Source organism: Siphateles boraxobius, unplaced genomic scaffold, assembly GCF_051911475.1.
Source record: "Siphateles boraxobius isolate OS27281-9 unplaced genomic scaffold, OSU_SipBor_1 26, whole genome shotgun sequence".
Lineage (NCBI taxonomy): Eukaryota > Metazoa > Chordata > Actinopteri > Cypriniformes > Leuciscidae > Siphateles > Siphateles boraxobius.
Genome location: NW_027508876.1, coordinates 14,130,080 through 14,149,100, shown reverse-complemented (window position 1 = coordinate 14,149,100; position 19,021 = coordinate 14,130,080). Strand labels below are relative to the sequence as shown.

The following is a 19,021-nucleotide window of genomic DNA, read 5'->3' as shown; positions in this document are numbered from 1 at the left end:
TACATTTGGTTCATCCACATTTATTCCTTGTTTTTGAGACTAGGACAACTGCAAATGACTTGCAAATACAAAATGAATGTACGGCATTTAAAAACTCTGCATACAAAACAAACTATCTAGTCATTTCAAAGTACAACATAACAACAACAAAGAAACTAAATTTATCAATAAAGCGAATCATTTATAAATAAACACTCAAAATAAATCATTAGAACATATATGGCAACCAAATGGCATGAATGTCGGTCACAGCATATCGCATACTCCTATTCATATCTAACAGTCCAGGAAGTTTGCAGCCATGAGCAGTTCCAAGGCAATCTCAGGAGCAATGGGGAATTCTGGGATTTCTGTTGAGCTGTTGGTGTAACGCACTTTATAGGTAAAATACATGCAAACTTTGGAGAGAACGTGAGACGGGATCTCCCGGAAGTTCACCTCATTGGTTTCATTTTCAGCAAACTGACCTTGAAGTAAATATGCAAAATGTTAGAACTTCCTCATACTAATCAAATATCACAAAAAATGGAGTGATGGAAGAATTCCACAATAAACAAATACTGTTTCATCACAGCAGGACTTTGAACATGTTCCATACTCACCAGGTCCACTCAGCATAGCCTTGATTGTGCCAGAGGTTAACGCGTGCTCTCGCTTCACAATAAACTCTTGCCCATCTGAAGAGATCAGCTTTACATACATGGCATCTGGGCCCTCACAACCACCAAAAGTCCTTTCTTCAATATCTGCTGGAAAATGGTATTTGAACACTTTAGGGGGGAATGGAAGCTAAACGACTCATGCAAATGAGCACATTTACCAGGAAGAGATAATTATGAAAATAATGAATGGATGAATAATGAATTGATGAAAATCCAACCATTAAAAGCATCTGCAAATAGCACACAAGCTGATCGAGATATTACAGTTTCCTATTTGCAAATAAATAAAAGTCCAATACAAACCCATTGTTTCACAGGCACTGTGTTATTCCTGCAAACAACAGAACAAAACATTAGGATTATGGATTATTGCATAGGTTAAGGGATCAATTATTATTAGTCAGCATATGAGAAGGAGAGAGAAATAGAAAGTTTTTTTGGTAACACTTTACAATAAGTTTTCATTAGTTCATATTAATTAACTACATTACTTAACATGAACTGCATTTCTTCAGCATTTATTAATCTTTGAAAATGTCAACATTTACTAATACATTATTCAAATCAAAAGTTAAACATTAATTAATGCACTGTGAAGTAACATGAACAAACGATGAACAACAGAACTATTTTTATTACCTAATGTTAACAAAGATAACAGATACAGTAACAAATGTATTGCGCATGGTTAGTTCGTAATAGTTAATACATTAACTAATGTTAACAAATGAAACCTTATTGTATTTAATTGTTACGTTTTTTTTACTTATTAACGTGTGAACAGTAACCAAAAAAACCCGTAAGACTTCCCAAAATATTGGCTAGTTTATGTAACTTTTATCTTTTGCTGTACTTGGTCATTTCATATCTGTTCTTATTCTTTATAAACAGTCTCATTCGAGAACATTGTCACGGTCACAACAGTAAATAGCAGGGGGGTTTTAACAAATAATTTGTTTAAACGATAAATCGCAATATCATATCGTTTCTTATCTGAATGGATCAATTAATACAAATCTACATTGTGAATAATAAATGTACAACTGTCACACTTACCACGAATTTAAAACAGTAAAACAAGTTGAGAAACACGGGCGCTGATTACAACTGAGCACTTCCGGTTCAAAAATGTGCCTCACAAATAAAAGTCCCCTTATGTGTAATTGAACATTGGTGTCTGAAATTCAAAAACGAGATTTCGTTTTGCATAATCTTCAGAAACATTATAGATGAATTAAAATAACTTGAAATAATTATGTAATATTTATATATTGATACAAGTAATTCTAACAAAGGTAAGCTCAGAAAAGTCTAAACACACTGCAGATTCAGTTAGTTAGTTAGTTAGTTAGTTAGTTAGTTAGTTAGTTAGTTAGTTAGTTAGTTAGTTAGTTAGTTAGTTAGTTAGTTAGTTAGTTAGTAGGTAAGAGGAACCTAGGTACCTAGAGGAACAAAGGTCAAAAACACAAACTGGTATTGAATATTCCTAAACCTTCACATAAAAATAATACCCTCCAAATAAAAACAGATAGACCAGATATTCCACTATAGGTCAATGAAACATACTCTAAATAGAAAAAAAAGACCAGCAGAGGGTGCAAATTGTAGGCTACCTATACTAAAAACAGAATTAGCAACATACATTTCAAAAATTATGCCTAATATAAAATCTATTTAATTAAGAAATTTAGATATCATTTCTCCTTCCATACTTAGCATTATTGGTTACAATTAAATACCGCATTTTCATGACTGTGCTTACAGTATTGTTGGTGGGGGTTTTTCATATGAATTGAATATTTTGGACAATAAGTAAATAGGCGTAAATGTTCCACACAAAAACTAAATTTTTTTTAATTGATAGATTTTTGGGGAGGATATTTTTTTAAAGTAAAATTTCACCTGTAGATTCTCTGTTGTGGACTGCTGCTTTGAACTTAAAAGTGTATTCAGCGTTAACAGGACTGTGTGGGAATGTATATTTCACTCTGTTTCTGGTTGTGTCAACAATGCTTTCAGCCAAAAGAGTCGAGACTTATGGCGTCTGATGGAGTCAGTCTGATGCCAACCATAGGTCACTGCTACTCAGTATTTGCAAAGCAATTGTTCCCCTTAATGGTGACTGGTGATTTTTAGTCTTGCTGAGAAGTGATTGTGTTGTCATTCATCTTCATCCTGGTCTTTTTCTTTCAAAACAGAAAATGGCATTTTGAGATGCATCTTTTGACTTTTGCTACTAGGTCCTTAATAATTATGTGTTGATGTGTTGTTAATAATTGTCTTGCTCTAAAAAAATAGTGTGTGGGGGAGCTTGCACCGTAAATGGCAATAGATGTTTTTCAGCAGCAGGACTGTAGACTGAATGGGTATTTATGTTTCTGGACCCATTATCCATGCTAGGGCAAAAAAGGCTGATGCCAATCCATGTTTCTGGACTGCCTATAGCAGTTGTGAAAAAACTATTTAAATTCAATGCATCTCGATCTTTTTTTGTTATTGTAAGTAGGCTGTTTAGTAGCTAAAACTTCTCTTCTATGTTGTTTTTCCTGATTAATTGACCATTTATCTGTTTTAATTATTTTTCTATAGTACATCCAGAAGGCTGTACTATTTAATGTTTTTAGGCCTATTTATTAAAGCTACAAATATGTTAGTTTAAGAAAGTAAGCAATTTTTTATCAAGTACAGCTTAGTGTAGTGTAGCTAGTTTCTCTAAACATAGTTTATCACTTAATTGACATTTTTGAGTAGGAGATGAATAGCACATTTGGATTTTTGGGAGCTCATTATGACAAAGCAAAAAATAATTGCTATTTCTGCCTATTTGTATTATAGTGCTAAAGGTCTATGGAGGGAAAATAAATATTTTCAAAATACACGGCTTCACTGTCAATGAACTACATTCACTTATGTCAATGTACTGTTTCTATTATTTTTCTGTTTGCTCTGAGTGTGTCATGTGACCAGAGGAAGGCGAGTCTCGAGACCGTAAACAACATGGCGCGTTACGAACCAGGAGAATCTTGAAAACAACTCATGGAAATAGAAGCGCTCAGGATACTGAACTCCCACGTTTACAAGCTTAATTTTTGACAACACTATTTTGTGGTTACTTACCGAGGTTTTGCAGGAAGAAAACAAAGGAGTGAAAGAGCTGTCAAAGCGCTGTTATCAAATAAATTGGTAGGTGTCTCTCTCCTTTGTAGGTCGCTTACAGTGTGCTAGCGTAAGCGCTAGCTTATAAACAAAAGGTTGTTTTGGATGGATATTTGGTGTAATTAGGATACTTTTACGTATTTTGCTTTTTTAAACTCTTAGTTTGTAAATATGCAACCACTATATGAAGTGTTCGCCCCATGTCAATTGTTGTTTTCAATTCTAGCCTGTCATTTTAGCATAGTCGGCTGTCAGTCCTATCACAGACGTTTGTCAGCTGCATGTCAGCATTTGTTTAGTGTTAAAATTCCTTAAGACAAAAATACTGACACACCTCACAATTAATGCACTACATCAGTGTTCATTTTGTCGTGATATATTTATATACATATATATATATGATGTCCTCTTATTTGCAGTATCACTAAAATATGATGTTCAATATCTTTAAGGAAACCCTAGCATTATTTAGAATATATTTTGCTTCTTTATCTTGTTTTTTTTTATTATTAATTTTTTTATTTTCTATGTGATGAATGTGACTTTCTGTATTGCTTATAGCTGAATAAATATTTTTTTCCAGACAATCAGTCTATGGGCTCTCAGTCCAGTTCTGGGATGTCCGGTCGGGGTTCTGGTAACAACCCAGACCAGTCAGAACCCGAACCCAACCAGAATTCTAATCAGACGGGTCGCACACAGGCAGAGAGACAGTCAGAATCTGAAGAGGACGTTGATTTAGCTCAAGTTCTGGCATACCTACTGCGGAGGTAAATATACATAACCCATACGACATTTATTTGGAGATACCTTTGCCTCGGCTGCATTTTATACATGTTTTGCAACACTACCAGTTACTCTTTTTTTTTTTTGTTATTCAAATTGATATTTCAAAGTGTTCCTTTTTTTCTCTACTATAGGGGCCAGGTGCGCCTGGTCCATGGAAGTGGAGCAACAGGACTGCAGCTTGTGCAGTCACATTCAGACTCTGATGAGGACAGCGATGGGGCCTGGGATGGTCGGTTAGGACATCGATATGACCCTCCAGGTGAGTATAATTCACTCTATGCACAATTGCCTCCGCATTTAGCACTTAGTTGCTACTAGCTCAGTGTATGGAAATTGTTAGAAAACTAAGCACAAAATTAAATCTTGAGGAAGTGTCCCACAGCAGGACAAAACGATATTAATATAACCCATGCTTACGCTAAAGTTATTTAAAGCTTCTGGGACTCATTTTTAACACTTTTTTTAAAAAATATAATAAAATTTTATGTTTACATTAGTTAATTATATATATGTTTTAATCATGACAACTCTTGGAATAGTTTTAGCATGTTATTGAGTATGGCAATTGTAATGTATTGGGTCTTGGTGACAAGATCTGCTATGCTGCTGTTGGTTATTGCTGCTGCTGCAGAGCAAGTACGGGACTTGCTACTGCCAATAGATACACAGTCACGCTGCTGTGAGCATGTAAGATATGCTGTTGCTGATACATAAACGAGGGTTTCAGAGGATCTCTGATAGCACTCTGTAGGTACTTACAGCAATATTACAGCAAGCAATGAACCAGACTTTTTAAATGTGGAGCAATCAATCTCGGTGTGCACAGACTCCATTCCAGCCTTCGTTGTTATTTAGAAAAGTGAGGATCGTTTGCAAGGATATATACAACCATTAATATAAAGAATCTAAAATAATCAAGAAGAAGGAAAACAAAATCTAAAAGAATCAACAGCCTCTTTGGCCTAATTTTCAGTCTATAAAAGTGAGAAATGGTGTCATGAATACCATTGAATACACACTTCTGTGGTAATTTACTATGCCTTATTTATTCTCACTCAGTGGATGCCCAACCAGACACACAGGAAGTGGACCGCAGTGAGATCCACACTCAGATCATGCTTGCCACTGCTTCCTCAGGCTTAAAGGGCAAATACAGTTTCACACATATGCTGGCCGAGGTAAGATGGGTTTATACTTGTGTATCTTTCATTTACAGGATATTTCTACTAACAATACAATGAGTCTAAGTTATTTTAATTATCAGCTAGGCCTATTTTATTTCTTATTACAGATTTGTGATTTTTCTGATAACAAATACAGAAAATTTATATTTTCGCATGTGGCTGCAGCCAAATTATCAAAAAGTATGCATAGTTGAGTTCAGAAGTGTACAATTTCCTATAATCTAACTGTGTATTTCTTTTTAAAGCGGGAACAGGGACGTTGTCGTGGGTCAAGTTTTTCTCATGGAGAGTGCAGCCGTATCCGTACACAGTAAGTGTTATGCTACAACAATAATAGTGCATATTTTAAATATTATTCAATAGTGTCAGTGGAGTCAATAATATTGTTGGTTATTTAGTGCAAGACCCTTAAGTATATAGCAAACCTAAGCGATCTTAAGCGATTACACTTAGGCCGTCACTGGCCGTGTGTCCACCAAAGCGTTTTTAGCCGGCTGAAAACGCCCAGCTGTGGGCGCTTGAGAGCGTTTTGGCAGCGCTGCGTTTTTTCACTTGAGACGATTTGTTGCTATGATACAGAATATCCACAGCACCGTTTACTTTTAACTGATTTCGCAGATAATTTTTTTCATACTAAAAAGTTATTTTCATCCATTTTGTTCGGTTAGCTCTGCTGGTTGATGTCTTTGTACAGAAAGAATGTTGTGACAGTTGGTCAGTGTGGTATTTGTCCCGCCCCTCCTCCACTGTGATTGGACGGCTGTGTAAAAAGTGACAGTGATGAGCGCAGCGTTTTACCCAAAGTTGAACATTTTTCAACTCTCGGCGACCAGAAAAAACGCCGGGCGCTCAGCACTTGAGCGTTAAATACGCGCTCAGCGCCTCGTTACGCTCATGGCGTTTAAAAAACGTGGCGCTCCCATTGAAAACAATTGGAATTTTACACCAGCACCGTGAAAAAACGCTTTGGTGGACACACTGCCTTAAGGTGCTTTATGCAACTTGGCATAGATACTCAGAGATACACTGGAACAGATGTTTTGACATTTCAAATTCTTTCTGCTTCTAAAACGTATCAGTCTTTGCATACATGTAGTAATCCATATTTAATTCTTCATAGCTTCTTGCCCAATCATGTGGTATACAAGGACACGTACCAGCAGAAAGTTTTTTGTGGAGTCTACAGTGATGAGGGAAACATGTTCCTGTCTGCATGCCAAGGTGAAACTGCAATTCAAGACTTTGTTATTAGTTTTTATTTTTCTATGCTTAGTATTTTCCAAATGCACATCTCAGACATGTTCAAGTGCATAACTAAGCTCTACTAAAAGTCCTGTGGTGTAAATGTTTTTAATTTGAGTTTATTTACACTACCATTTCAAAAGTTTGTGGTCAGTATTCAAAAAGGATGCATTAAATTGATATTAACACAAATTGTTATAAATTGATGACAATAAATACATATATAATATTACAAAATATTTCTATTTCAAATAAACGTTATACTTATCAAATAATCCTGAACAATCCTCCAAAATATTGAGCAACACAAATGTTTTCAACTTAGATAATTATAAGAAATAGTGATGATGCTGAAAATTTAGCTTTGCAGGAATAAATTACATTTTACAGTATATTAAAATTGAAATAGTAATAATATTTCAGAATATTGCTGTGAATGTAGGCGATCGAAACATGCACTCTAGAAAGTTTAATCTTTGTCCAGTGTCCGTGCTATTTTTCTCCAGAAGTAATGACTGATCAAATGTCTTTGTATTCTTTTAAACTAAAATGGCGGCTATCTCATAACCCCTTACACAAGCACTTTTTAATGTCTTTTGATGTTGCAGACTCCGGTATTTCGTTGTTGTTCAGTCTCTTTAGTTTAGTTTTCTACTGTGAAACGATGGCTCGGGCTAAGAAACCTCTTTCAAAAACATTTAATAAGTCCAAACTTTTGAATGATAGTGCATGTCTTATAACCTCTTTTTTCTGTCTCCGTTTTTATAGACCAGAATATCAGGTTATATGATACTAGTAGGGGTCGTTTTTCTCTAAAGAAGACAGTGAAGGCCAGAGACGTGGGCTGGAGCATTCTGGATGTGTGTTTTACACCTGATGCACGTTGTGTGCTTTACTCCAGTTGGTCTGACTACAGTAAGACAGGGACAGGTCACTTAAGCTGTTTTGTTGCCACTACTGTCATTGACTGTTCTAATGCACATGCGTCTGTGCTCTCTCTTTCTTTAGTTCATGTGTGCAGTGTAGATGGGGACAATGAAACGCACACCGCTCTGGACCTCAAGTTAGTGTTTCCTCATAGTACATTATAGCATTAAAATTCAGGTAATCACCGATATGCTTCCTCTTCATGTGGATGACAGACAGTAGAACAGATTTCCATAACCGTTCATCACAACAACCATTACATGACTGTGAGCTAACCAAAATTGAACACGCTGGCAAAGTGAAATCTGAAGGAATTGTTGCAGAAATAACACACTTCAGAATAATAAAAATATAGCACTAAGAGAACTGGTATTTGTTGATTCTCGACATGTAAGAACAGCAACCCTCCTATATTTAAATTGTAATTAAAGTGTCATAAAACCACTCAGATATGCTAATAATGCCAATAGATGACTTTTCCAGCGTGTCTTTTTGCCTCTGCCATTAAATTCACATAACCATTTTGACTTCTTCTCTGCATTGCATGACGTTTAGTGACTATGCTGTGATAATGCTGTCATAATTGTAATATTATGCTTTTAGAGGTTTGGTCTTTCTCTGTTCATCCCCTAGTAAGGTAGAGCTGTGTGAATGGAAATACGTTCTTATGTTCAAAGATTTATATTTGTATGTATTTGTTTCAATATAGCCTATCAAGTATATTTAACTGCCATACAAATGACTGAAGTTGTTCATGTTCAATGTTGCTGATGCTGACAGGAGTCTTTTCTTCTTTCAGTCCTGATGAAAGGAGGTTCTGTGTTTTCTCACTGACAGCATCCACAGATGGAAAAGAGATTTTAGGCGGGTCAGTATCTTATACTATGGCCTTTATTCTTGTCCTTTAATAACTCAACGTTACTATTTATATCTGGATACTCTTTTCATGCATGTAGAGACTTTAAGTCACCTTAATTTATATAATGCTTTTAACAATATAGATTCAAAGTCTAGCTTCATTTATATAGTGCTTTTAACAATATTGATTCAAAGTCTATCCATCCATCCATCTATCCATCTATCTGTCTATCTATCTATCAACAAGGATAATAACTACCTACCTTACCTGGAAAAAATAAAGTGTATGTCTAAAAACTCTTCTACTCTTCCTGAAATACCTTTATCTCTATCAAACAGTGCAAACGATGGCTGTCTGTATGTGTTTGATCGCGAACAAAACAAGAGAACTCTAAAGGTATGGTTCACATGTGGTAGAAGAAAAAAAACTGCACTACAGATACAATTTATATTTAGAATATTAAAAAGAACCCTATCATCAGTAAATGAAAAATCAAAAAGGTTTTGTCACCTTTCACCTGCTGCACTTGTTTCTTTTTCTCTTCCATTGGCATCTGAATTAATATCTTTGTGGGCTTTTTTCCCTTGGATTAAAGTGCAAGATTTTTACCTTCTAATGGATCATTATTTCTTTATCAAAATAAGTTAGCCTTACTGTCAATCTGTTATAAATCTCAGCCATCCTGTGATCTTATTCCTTGCATAATCTTTACAGCTTCCCGGTCTCAGTGCATCAAAGCAAAGGTCTTTCGCTCTAAACTGAATGTGATCATTGATAAGCATGATAGATTTAATGAGAACATTATCCAGGCATTTGCTCACTGTAGAATGACTCATGTGTATTTCTTTATTTTTTTAATCTCTTCATCTTTCAGATTGACGCGCATGAGGATGATGTGAATGCTGTAGCATTTGCAGACAGTTCATCGCAGCTGCTGTTCTCAGGCAGTGATGATGCTCTTTGTAAGGTATGGGACAGACGTACACTCCGAGAAGACAGACCACAGCCTGTGGGTCAACTGGCTGGACACAGAGATGGAATCACCTTCATACACAGCAAGGTATAATGCCAATCCATACTGTCATTGTCAAGACGCTGTGATTTACAATACAGTTATTACATCAACACACTGCACAATTCTTTTACAGGTGTGAATATAAATTATTGTTATAAATCACCACAGTGCAATGTGCTCTACAGTTCTAGTTTTATGTAAAAATAAGTAAACAACCCATTTTCCAAATTGTGGATAATAAAATGAATAATAATGAAACTAATTTAAACAACTTTTAAATAGTATTAAAAAAAAACAAAAATATATATATATATTTATATATATATATATATATATATATAATAATTTATTAATACATTTTAACTAAATTTTAAAACATGAATATTATTACTAATGTAATTATTAATAGTATAACAATATTTGTCACTTAGAAAAGTAATTACATTTTCTTTTTTGTATGAATGTACTGATTGACTGATTTCTGTTTTGTGTTATTAAGTGGTCCTGGTCCTCCATAAACGTACACTGAAGATATCAGAGAAGCCTTTTGTGTAGCTACCTAATTTGAAGTATTTATTTAAACTACATGCCAAAAATATGTGGACACACACTTCTAATTAATGGCTTTGACTATTCCATCTGCACCCAGGTGCTTAAAAACAAACAGTGGGTGTCTAGATACTTTTGGCCATATAGTATATGTCACAGCGAATAAGATGAAGGTAATTAAACAGTTAAAGAGCAGAACTGTTATCAAAAAGTTTCAAATCCTGTTGTACAGTTGCAGAACACCCGCTATTGTCCTCTAAATATAATTGCACTACATTAATTGCTTCCCTTCAAACACTTATTAAGCAGCGTTTATATGTTGTCCTGAAGGGCGACGCTCGATACTTGATCAGCAACTCCAAAGATCAGAGCATTAAGCTGTGGGACGTGAGGAAGTTTTCACCCAAAGAAGGACTCGCGGCCTCGCGACTCGCTGTAACACAACAGAACTGGGACTACCGCTGGCAGCAGGTTCCTCAGAGAGGTGGGTTAGCATGCTTGAGGAACTTTAATAGACCTACTAGACAAAATGGTTTATTTACAACCTTAATTGTACACATAAACACAAAGCTCCTGTCTTCACTCGTTATTTTGTTGCCCTACAGCACTAAAGAGGCATAAGCTGAGCGGTGACACCTCTGTGATGACCTACAGGGGTCACGGGGTTTTGCACACGCTCATTCGGTGCCGATTTTCCCCTGAATTCAGCACTGGACAGAAGTTTATTTACACGGGCTGTTCAACAGGCAAAATCGTCAGTAAGTTGATAAAAAAGTGCGAAATAGTTGTATTATTCAGATCGGCTTAATTTCACTTCCTTTCATCTTTTTTGTAGTCTACGATGTGTTGACAGGATCCGTCGTGTGCAAATTGTCCAATCATGACGCATGTGTTAGGGACGTCAGCTGGCACCCGTATCACAACAACATGGTCAGCAGCTCTGTAAGTAAATCCACTGTTTAATACTATTAGGGCTGTTATGACATGTGGACATATTGATGATGTCGATTGCAAAAATACGTCGATTTGCTTGGAATGCAGATAGTTGTATGCCACGTCAAATAGTTGTCTGTCAAGTTCATATAATGTAAGAGACACACTGAACCACGAGGCACGTGGCTAAGACGTATTCTCTGCACTCAGTTTCAAAGCGTTTAAAGTTGTTGTTGGTTGTTAAAAATATCTGACGGATGAAGTAACGCTTTAAGGTTATGTCCTCCTGGTGTTATGGACATCACCATCTTTGATATGGTGATATTTTAGGATTATTTGACTATCAGAAAATCATCAATAAATTAATCGCAAAAATAATCATTTGATTAATCCACAAAATAACCATTAGTTGCAGCCCTAAATACCAAAAAGATGTAAGTGCATCAACACTGTACTCATTGGCGCTCTTTTCTCTTTCATGTTCACTCAGTGGGACGGCGCCATACGTTTGTGGGAACACACGCAGAACCACCTTCTGGACAAAGACAGAGAGAGGATGAACGTGGATGTGGTGGAGATGAAAACAAAAGGCTATTGATGACATCAGAGGTAGATGGTGCCGTCACAGCGGGAATGAGATGATGGAGGAATAAAGAGAAACGGGAAATAAATCACAAAAGACAACTAATTTTGTGCAGAGAATTTTGTAAAATCTCATTGATATAGTGTCAGGCAGGATCTTCAAGTGTTGTTTGTTTGATTCCACATTGCTCCCCCTACCGGCACAAAAAGATGATACAAATGTGTTTCAGCTAAAAGAATCATTGACATTTAATTAATGGACAGGGCGTTTTGTGATTTCTCTTTTACGCCTACTGTTACACCTCTTTTTCAGCTCTGAGGTGACCTTTTAACTGCAGGTTTAAGCTTTAGTGAAAGACTTTGGGTGAATTTCACCGATATAAAGGACGCATGATTTCAGACAGGCACAAAACAACTGCTTTGCTTGAACACTTACTGTACGGTAATATAGCAAAATAATTTAGGCATAATGGACTTGTTTCTAAAAGTGCAAAGAATTCTGGGAATAATTCCAAATATTGTAAGATATTTTATTGCTATTAATGTCCAGGATTTGATTTTGTAGTACAATGTAAAAAAAAAAAATCTTTGTCAAAACTGAATGTGTGTTAAAAGTGTGTGTGTGTGTGAGATGTAGTCGTGGGTTTATGGGTGGGTTTTATGCGTGGGAGCGTGTGTGCAAATATGTTTCTGTTGAAACAAAGGTTTGATTTGTGTATGATTCAAGTGCATTTAGAATTCCTTGAAACACTCAGAATTGTTTTACAAGAATAATTAAACTTATGCTCACAACTTTCTTTGTTTGGACTATAAATCATATCTCAAATATTTTCAGCCGGCTGCAAGCAATAGAGTTGGGTTGCATTTCAAGCCAATTTCTAATGTCCTACATGCTTCAAAATAATGTATCAAACTATTCATGGGAAGGTCAGATTTTATGTGCTCACATTGTCACAGTGTCTCACATAGACTGTACAAGATTTTGCTATTTTGTAATGATAGTAGGTAAAGCTAAAGAGAACATGCTCTTTTCTAAACTTGATCTGTGAACATATACTATACCGTTCAAACATTTGGAGTCCATAAAAAGTATCAAGAGTTACAGAAAATACATTTACATTTTAAAATATATTAATATAGAAATTAGTAATAACATTTCACAGTATTACTGTTTCAAATAAATGCAGCATTGGTGAGCATAAGAGACTTCTTTTAAAAACACTAAAGGGGTCATGACATAAGAAATCAAATTTGCCTTGGTCTTTTGACATATAAGAGGTTGGTTACGCTTTAGATTAGGATACAATTCTAACTATTAACTACGACTTTAGCCTCAATAAACTCCTAAATACTGCGTATTAATAGTTAGTGATAAATATAGGTATTGGGTAGGAATAGGATTAAGGGATGTAAATGGTAATGCAGAATAAGGCATTAATATGTGCTTTGTAAGTACTAATAAACAACCAATTTCCTAGTAGTATGCATGCTTATAAGCTATTAAACTAGTTAATAGTGAGAATTGGACCCTAAACTAAAGTGTTACCAAGAGGTCTTTGTACCATCAAAACCTGCAAGTTTCATAATTTAAAACATCCTCCTCATTATAAACAAAGTATTTATTTAATCAAGCTCCAAAAACAGGTTGTATGGATATTGCAGAATCTGTGACATCACACAGGCAAATACATTTGCATACGACTGCCTCCAGAGCAAGATGTCCACGAATAGTTACACATCATCGCACTATAGGCCCCGCCCATTGCCATTTAGTTGCAGAAAGACTGAACTGACTGTATCCTACACTGGATACAAGCGTCACATCACGTCAAAAGCAAATAGATATGGCAAGCCGTTTTAACTTTATTCATTTTCAGGATATGAATTGTTGATATTCCAATTTCACATATCAAAAATACAATTCTTACTAGTAAAAACCTTGATTTTTGATATCAAGAATTCAATTGTCACTAGTTGAAATGTCTATTCTTGATATCAACAATTGAATTGCTACTAGTAACAATGTTAATTTCTGATATCATGAATGTAATTGTTACTAGTAAGAAAGCCATTTTAGATATCTGAAATTATATTGATATCAGAAATACATTTTCAGATATCAAAAATGAACATTTTTACTAGTAGCAATTAAATTGTTCATATCAAGAATATACATTTCAACTAGTGACAATTTAATTATTGATATCAGGAATTCAAATTTTTACTAGTAACAATGTAATTATTGATATCAAAAATTATATTTCTACTAGTAAGAAATCAATTCTTTATATCAACAATTGATTTTGAATGGCAGTCTATGGTGACATTTCACTAGTGAAAATACAATTACAGATATCAAGAATTCAATTGTTGATATCAAGAATCCAATTGTTGATATCAAAAATGTAATTGTTGGTATCAACAATTGAATTGTTGAAATCAACAATTCATATCCTGGAAATGAATAAAAGTTAAAACGGCTTGCCATAAATAGAACCCTTTATAATCACTTACACTGTCTGCACTGGATACAGGCGTCCTGGCTCGCGTCAGAGGATATGTTTGTTGAAACATTTTGTTTTGTAAGCGAGGCAGTGTAATTGAGATTTCGCAAAGAAATTCTTGTTGAAAGATTATAAGCAGTCAGCTGTATTATTGGATCTGACAGCAGGTTCAAGTTTTATACGGATAATGTTTTCAAAACACTTACTAGCGTGCAATAGCGAGTTGAGTTGAGGTTGATAGAGTTTCTTATGTAATAACGTTAGCCAATTATATCAGTGGCCGTTTACTGGCAAGCCTTAAAGGAGCCGCCCTTAAAGCCCCCCTGAAATCAAAATGTAGGTTTTGTAGCTTTTAGTATGAATATGTTAGGCTTAAGTTTATGAATACGCTGGTGTCTTCCAAGCAAATGACAAAATTTGCATTTAGGAGATATAAGCATTCAAAACTTCATGGATATTTATGACGTCACCAAGGACTTCAGCTTCTCATCTTCTGTCCAATCAAAAGCTCTTTAGAATGTAAAGCGTCCCGCCCCCTATACTATAAAAACCACCTGGCCAAAGCGGCCATCGTTGACACGTTGCAGAGCAAAACTATATATTAGTAGGTCTCATTAAATGGCAAATTGAACCCAATGTACTATTGAAATTGATTTCTGGACATCGTAATGTTTTATTTTCTGAAAATTGTTATTGTACACATATATTGTACATAGCTATATCTTAGCATTGTATAGCAACTTCCTCCCCCCCACACCCCACACGCCTGTCCCACCCACTTTTTAAAGTAAAATAACGCCACTGGTTGGAGATGTGTGTTGGGTTGCTCGAGTTCTATTCCGTTTTCTAACTGTACGTTTGTTAGGAATGAAATGGCTAGAATTTATTGACATCTCTACTATTGATTCCAACGTATCATCAGCGCTCAGATTCGCTTGCATTGTGCTGTCAAGTACGAATTGCAGTCTGTGAGGTAAACTAAATGCTATTGGCTATTTGAAAAGCCATTCAATATGTCCCGCCTTAGCTCCTGTTTCAGTGGAAATTAAGTCAATGCATCATATAAAGCTGCCAAGGCACTTCAGCTATATGGGGACCTTTAAAAACTGACCATTTCAGACAGAATGAGGGTTAAAATAATCACTTTTTTGCAGTATATATAACCTATATATGTATACTTTGTGTGTGTGTGTGTGTGTGTGTGTGTGTGTGTGTGTGTGTGTGTGTGTGTGTGTGTGTGTGTGTGTGTGTGTGTGTGTGTGTGTGTGTGTGTGTGTGTGTGTGTGTGTGTGTGTGTGTGTGTGTGTGTGTGTGTGTGCAAAAAAACTAAATATTATGCCTTAATATTAGTGCCCTTTTGGCGTTGAAAGCACTACTGTCAGTTAGCGCTGAAAAGGCGTGGACAGGGTTATTTTTGCGGCTGACCTAATTGAATATGCATTTATAGGAGTTTCCCTTGCAGACGCAAAATTTATGGGATGAGACAATTTTGCGAATGCCCACCACCTGCAGAGAGATCATATACCCTCATTATTGTTAGCTTTTTTCACAGAAACACAAAATGACAAATATAGTCTCAAGCACCACCAGCAGCCCATAATAATTCATATTCAGCTGCAAACGAAATGTTATGTTAACCTGCACTGCTTTTCTATGGACAGCTGAATTTTAATATTTAACATCCGTTTTTATATTAATATTATAAAATTATATTATCCGTTTTTCAATCAATACATTATAATAAAATAAACAATTATACTTTAAAAAGCTCAAGCAGGTTTTTGGACAATATACATCGTTATGTTTCGGCTCCTCTGTCGCTTCAGAGATCTCAAGCCGCTAAACTGCTGGAAAATTTTCAGGTCAAGGACAGGAGATGTGCAACGATTTATTTTTGAACTAGGCTATTTTCTGGCGATATCAGCCTTAACGTAGGCTATTTATTTTAAATTTTATAAAATCAGTATCGTGCTGCTTTTCGGGAAAGCACTTTATGCATCAGCTGGAAAGGCTAAAAATAATATAAATAATAAACAGCGCTAATTTTTGTATCCAATCATAAATTAATAATGCTTAGTCACTCTTTGTATTTGTATTGCAAGTTTTAATCCAACTAAACAGCCTAGGTCTCCCATCACTCAGACTCGTTTGGTCGATTAACGTCATAATGATCGCCGCATTCCTTAGAACGTTCGGTGAGTTTATTGAGTGCAGCGGCTTTGTGCAATTTTGTAGCGAGTCGGCGAGTGTGTGTGAGTACGCTTTTTACACAGGGTTTGGGGATTTGAATTTTAATATTTTCCTAACTCGTATAAGAATCTGTATTGTCTCGATTTACTGTACATTTAGGCTAGGCAAATAAATAGGCATCCTACACAGTGGCGAATTGAGTGGAAATGGGAGGCTGGGCTGACATGTAAATCAAGAATCATCAAACCATTTTTTTCTATACAATTGTTGATAATTTATATTTCACTGACCAACCAATAGCAGATCTGACTACACATTGAAGTGATACTGAAAGCTGGTTGACCTTAAGCTGATTTGTGAAGTCGAAAATTTGCCTGTGGGACATAGGAAATTATAATATGCTTTTACATTATGTGCACTGCATCTGAGTTATGCACATTGGTAAAGAAATTGATTTAAAAAAAAAAAAAAAAAAAAAAAAAACCTTTTTCAGCTTCATTGATTTTTGGATACATTTTAATTACTCTCGTAGCCATCCTTGGCTCATCTGACGGACCGCCAATGGGCATACATTGTATAGGCAAATTTTTTAATTAATTTTTTTAGAAAACTAAAGGCCCAGGTAAACTTTATTTTCTGCTTTTGTCTGCACAGAAATTTAGGGATGGACAAGTTCGACAAATGTACAGCACAATTGCTTATTTATCTACAAGCAGCACTGAGTTGTGTCTGCATTCTTCATTCTTCGTATGCATTATTGTACATGCACCATCAGTGTGAACACAAAAATTGGGCTGCACACAGGTGTTCGTGGACCCGCAGATAACAAAAATTGCAGTGCAGACAACATTAGTATATGTTGGGCTTAAGAAAACAAGCTTTCAGGTTCTTTACTGTATGTTTACTCAACTCATCTCTTCCTTTTCTCTTTGTTTCATAGTGTTTCACAGATATAGATTGCAAAAAGTATTGTTCACTTCTAGATCATCTTTCATCATCAAATTTATGTCTACCATGTCCACCATTTTTGAGAGTGCGGAGCAGTCCTCATCTGCTGAATACTCAGATGAGCTCAGTACGGCCCTTGCTGCGGGGCGGTGGTGGGCAATCATGGAAGTTTCAGACCCCATATCTGATGAGCCTGTGTGTGGAGACCTCATCTCTAGCGTGTGTTGGGGAACTGTGGAGGCAGGAGATACTTCATGCCCCACATCCTTGGTCTTCAGTGACGCATCTAAGAAGGCTCAGTCCCAGCAATCAGGCTTCTCAGATGATACACTGAAGACCACACCACAGTGGAGGCAGAAGAGAGTGCAGGGAGCACCTGTGCCCTCCAGATCCACACAGGACGCACGTTTGCCCTCCAGATCCACACGGGACGCACCTGTGCCCTCCAGATCCACACAGGACGCACGTGTGCTCTTCAGATCCACACAGGACGCACGTGTGCTCTCCAGATCCACACAGGACGCACGTGTGCTCTCCAGATCCACACAGGACGCACGTGTGCTCTCCAGATCCACACAGGACGCACGTGTGCTCTCCAGATCCACACAGGATGCAGGTGTGCTCTCCAGATCCACACAGGACCCACGTGTGCTCTCCAGATCCACACAGGACCCACGTGTGCTCTCCAGATCCTCACAGGACGCACGTGTGCTCTCCAGATCCACACAGGACGCACGTGTGCTCTCCAGATCCACACAGGACGCACGTTTGCTCTCCAGATCCACACAGCATGCACGTGTGCTCTCCAGATCCACACAGGACGCACGTTTGCTCTCCAGATCCACACAGCATGCACGTGTGCTCTCCAGATCCACACAGGACGCACGTTTGCTCTCCAGATCCACACAGAATGCACATGTGCTCTCCAGATCCACACAGGACGCACGTTTGCTCTCCGGATCCACACAGGACGCACGTGTGCTCTCCAGATCCACACAGGACGCACGTGTGCTCTCCAGATCCACACAGGACGCACGTTTGCTCTCCAGATCCACACAGAATGCACATGTGCTCTCCAGATCCACACAGGACGCACGTTTGCTCTCCAGATCCACACAGGACGCACGTGTACTCTCCAGATCCACACAGGACGCACGTTTTCTCTCCGGATCCACACAGGACGCACGTGTGCTCTCCGGATCCACACAAGACGCACGTTTGCTCTCCAGATCCACACAGGGAGCACCTGTGCCCTCCAGATCCACACAGGACGCATGTTTGCTCTCCAGATCCACACAGGATGCACGTTTGCTCTCCAGATCCACACAGGACGCACGTGTGCTCTCCAGATCCACACAGGGAGCACCTTTGCCCTCCAGATCCACACAGAACGCACGTGTGCTCTCCAGATCCACACAGAACGCAGGTGTGCTCTCCAGATCCACACATGATGCATCTCTGCCCTCCAGATCCACACAGGA

General features: G+C 37.1%; 2 protein-coding genes across 3 annotated transcripts; one reads left to right on the top strand and one right to left on the bottom strand.

Annotated features, from left to right (window-relative positions):
• Positions 1–139: 139 nt before the first annotated feature.
• Positions 140–1,804, bottom strand: eloca (elongin C paralog a). 2 transcript variants are annotated; one of them, XM_077244425.1, is made up of 4 exons: positions 1,719–1,804; positions 966–993; positions 603–749; positions 140–467 (listed from the first exon to the last, which is right to left on the bottom strand). In XM_077244425.1, the coding sequence occupies exons 2-4, from the start codon at positions 967–969 to the stop codon at positions 277–279; spliced, it is 342 nt and encodes a 113-aa protein (XP_077100540.1). In that variant the 5' UTR covers positions 970–993; positions 1,719–1,804; the 3' UTR covers positions 140–276. The 2 variants fall into 2 exon arrangements, with proteins under 2 accessions (XP_077100540.1, XP_077100541.1); XM_077244426.1 differs by having other exon boundaries at positions 603–746.
• A 1,808-nt stretch (positions 1,805–3,612) lies between these two features.
• Positions 3,613–12,690, top strand: dcaf11 (ddb1 and cul4 associated factor 11). The gene is made up of 15 exons (XM_077244420.1): positions 3,613–3,845; positions 4,402–4,588; positions 4,739–4,866; positions 5,667–5,785; positions 6,037–6,101; positions 6,912–7,012; positions 7,802–7,948; positions 8,042–8,096; positions 8,760–8,828; positions 9,158–9,215; positions 9,694–9,879; positions 10,714–10,867; positions 10,989–11,141; positions 11,219–11,325; positions 11,807–12,690. Exons 2-15 carry the CDS (start codon positions 4,413–4,415, stop codon positions 11,912–11,914), a joined length of 1,626 nt encoding a protein of 541 aa, XP_077100535.1. The 5' UTR covers positions 3,613–3,845; positions 4,402–4,412; the 3' UTR covers positions 11,915–12,690.
• The last annotated feature ends 6,331 nt before the right edge of the window (positions 12,691–19,021 follow it).

What these genes read in the sequence shown, in the direction of transcription:
- eloca (XM_077244425.1), bottom strand. An exon ending in GGCTATGCTGAGTGGACCTG is followed by an intron (nt 468 to 602) that starts GTGAGTATGGAA and finishes ATTTACTTCAAG; the next exon opens with GTCAGTTTGCTGAAAATGAA.
- dcaf11 (XM_077244420.1), top strand. Translation starts at nt 4,413, where the DNA reads ATGGGCTCTCAGTCCAGTTCTGGGATGTCCGGTCGGGGTTCTGGTAAC. An exon ending in CACACCGCTCTGGACCTCAA is followed by an intron (nt 8,097 to 8,759) that starts GTTAGTGTTTCC and finishes TTCTTCTTTCAG; the next exon opens with TCCTGATGAAAGGAGGTTCT. An exon ending in ACAACATGGTCAGCAGCTCT is followed by an intron (nt 11,326 to 11,806) that starts GTAAGTAAATCC and finishes ATGTTCACTCAG; the next exon opens with TGGGACGGCGCCATACGTTT.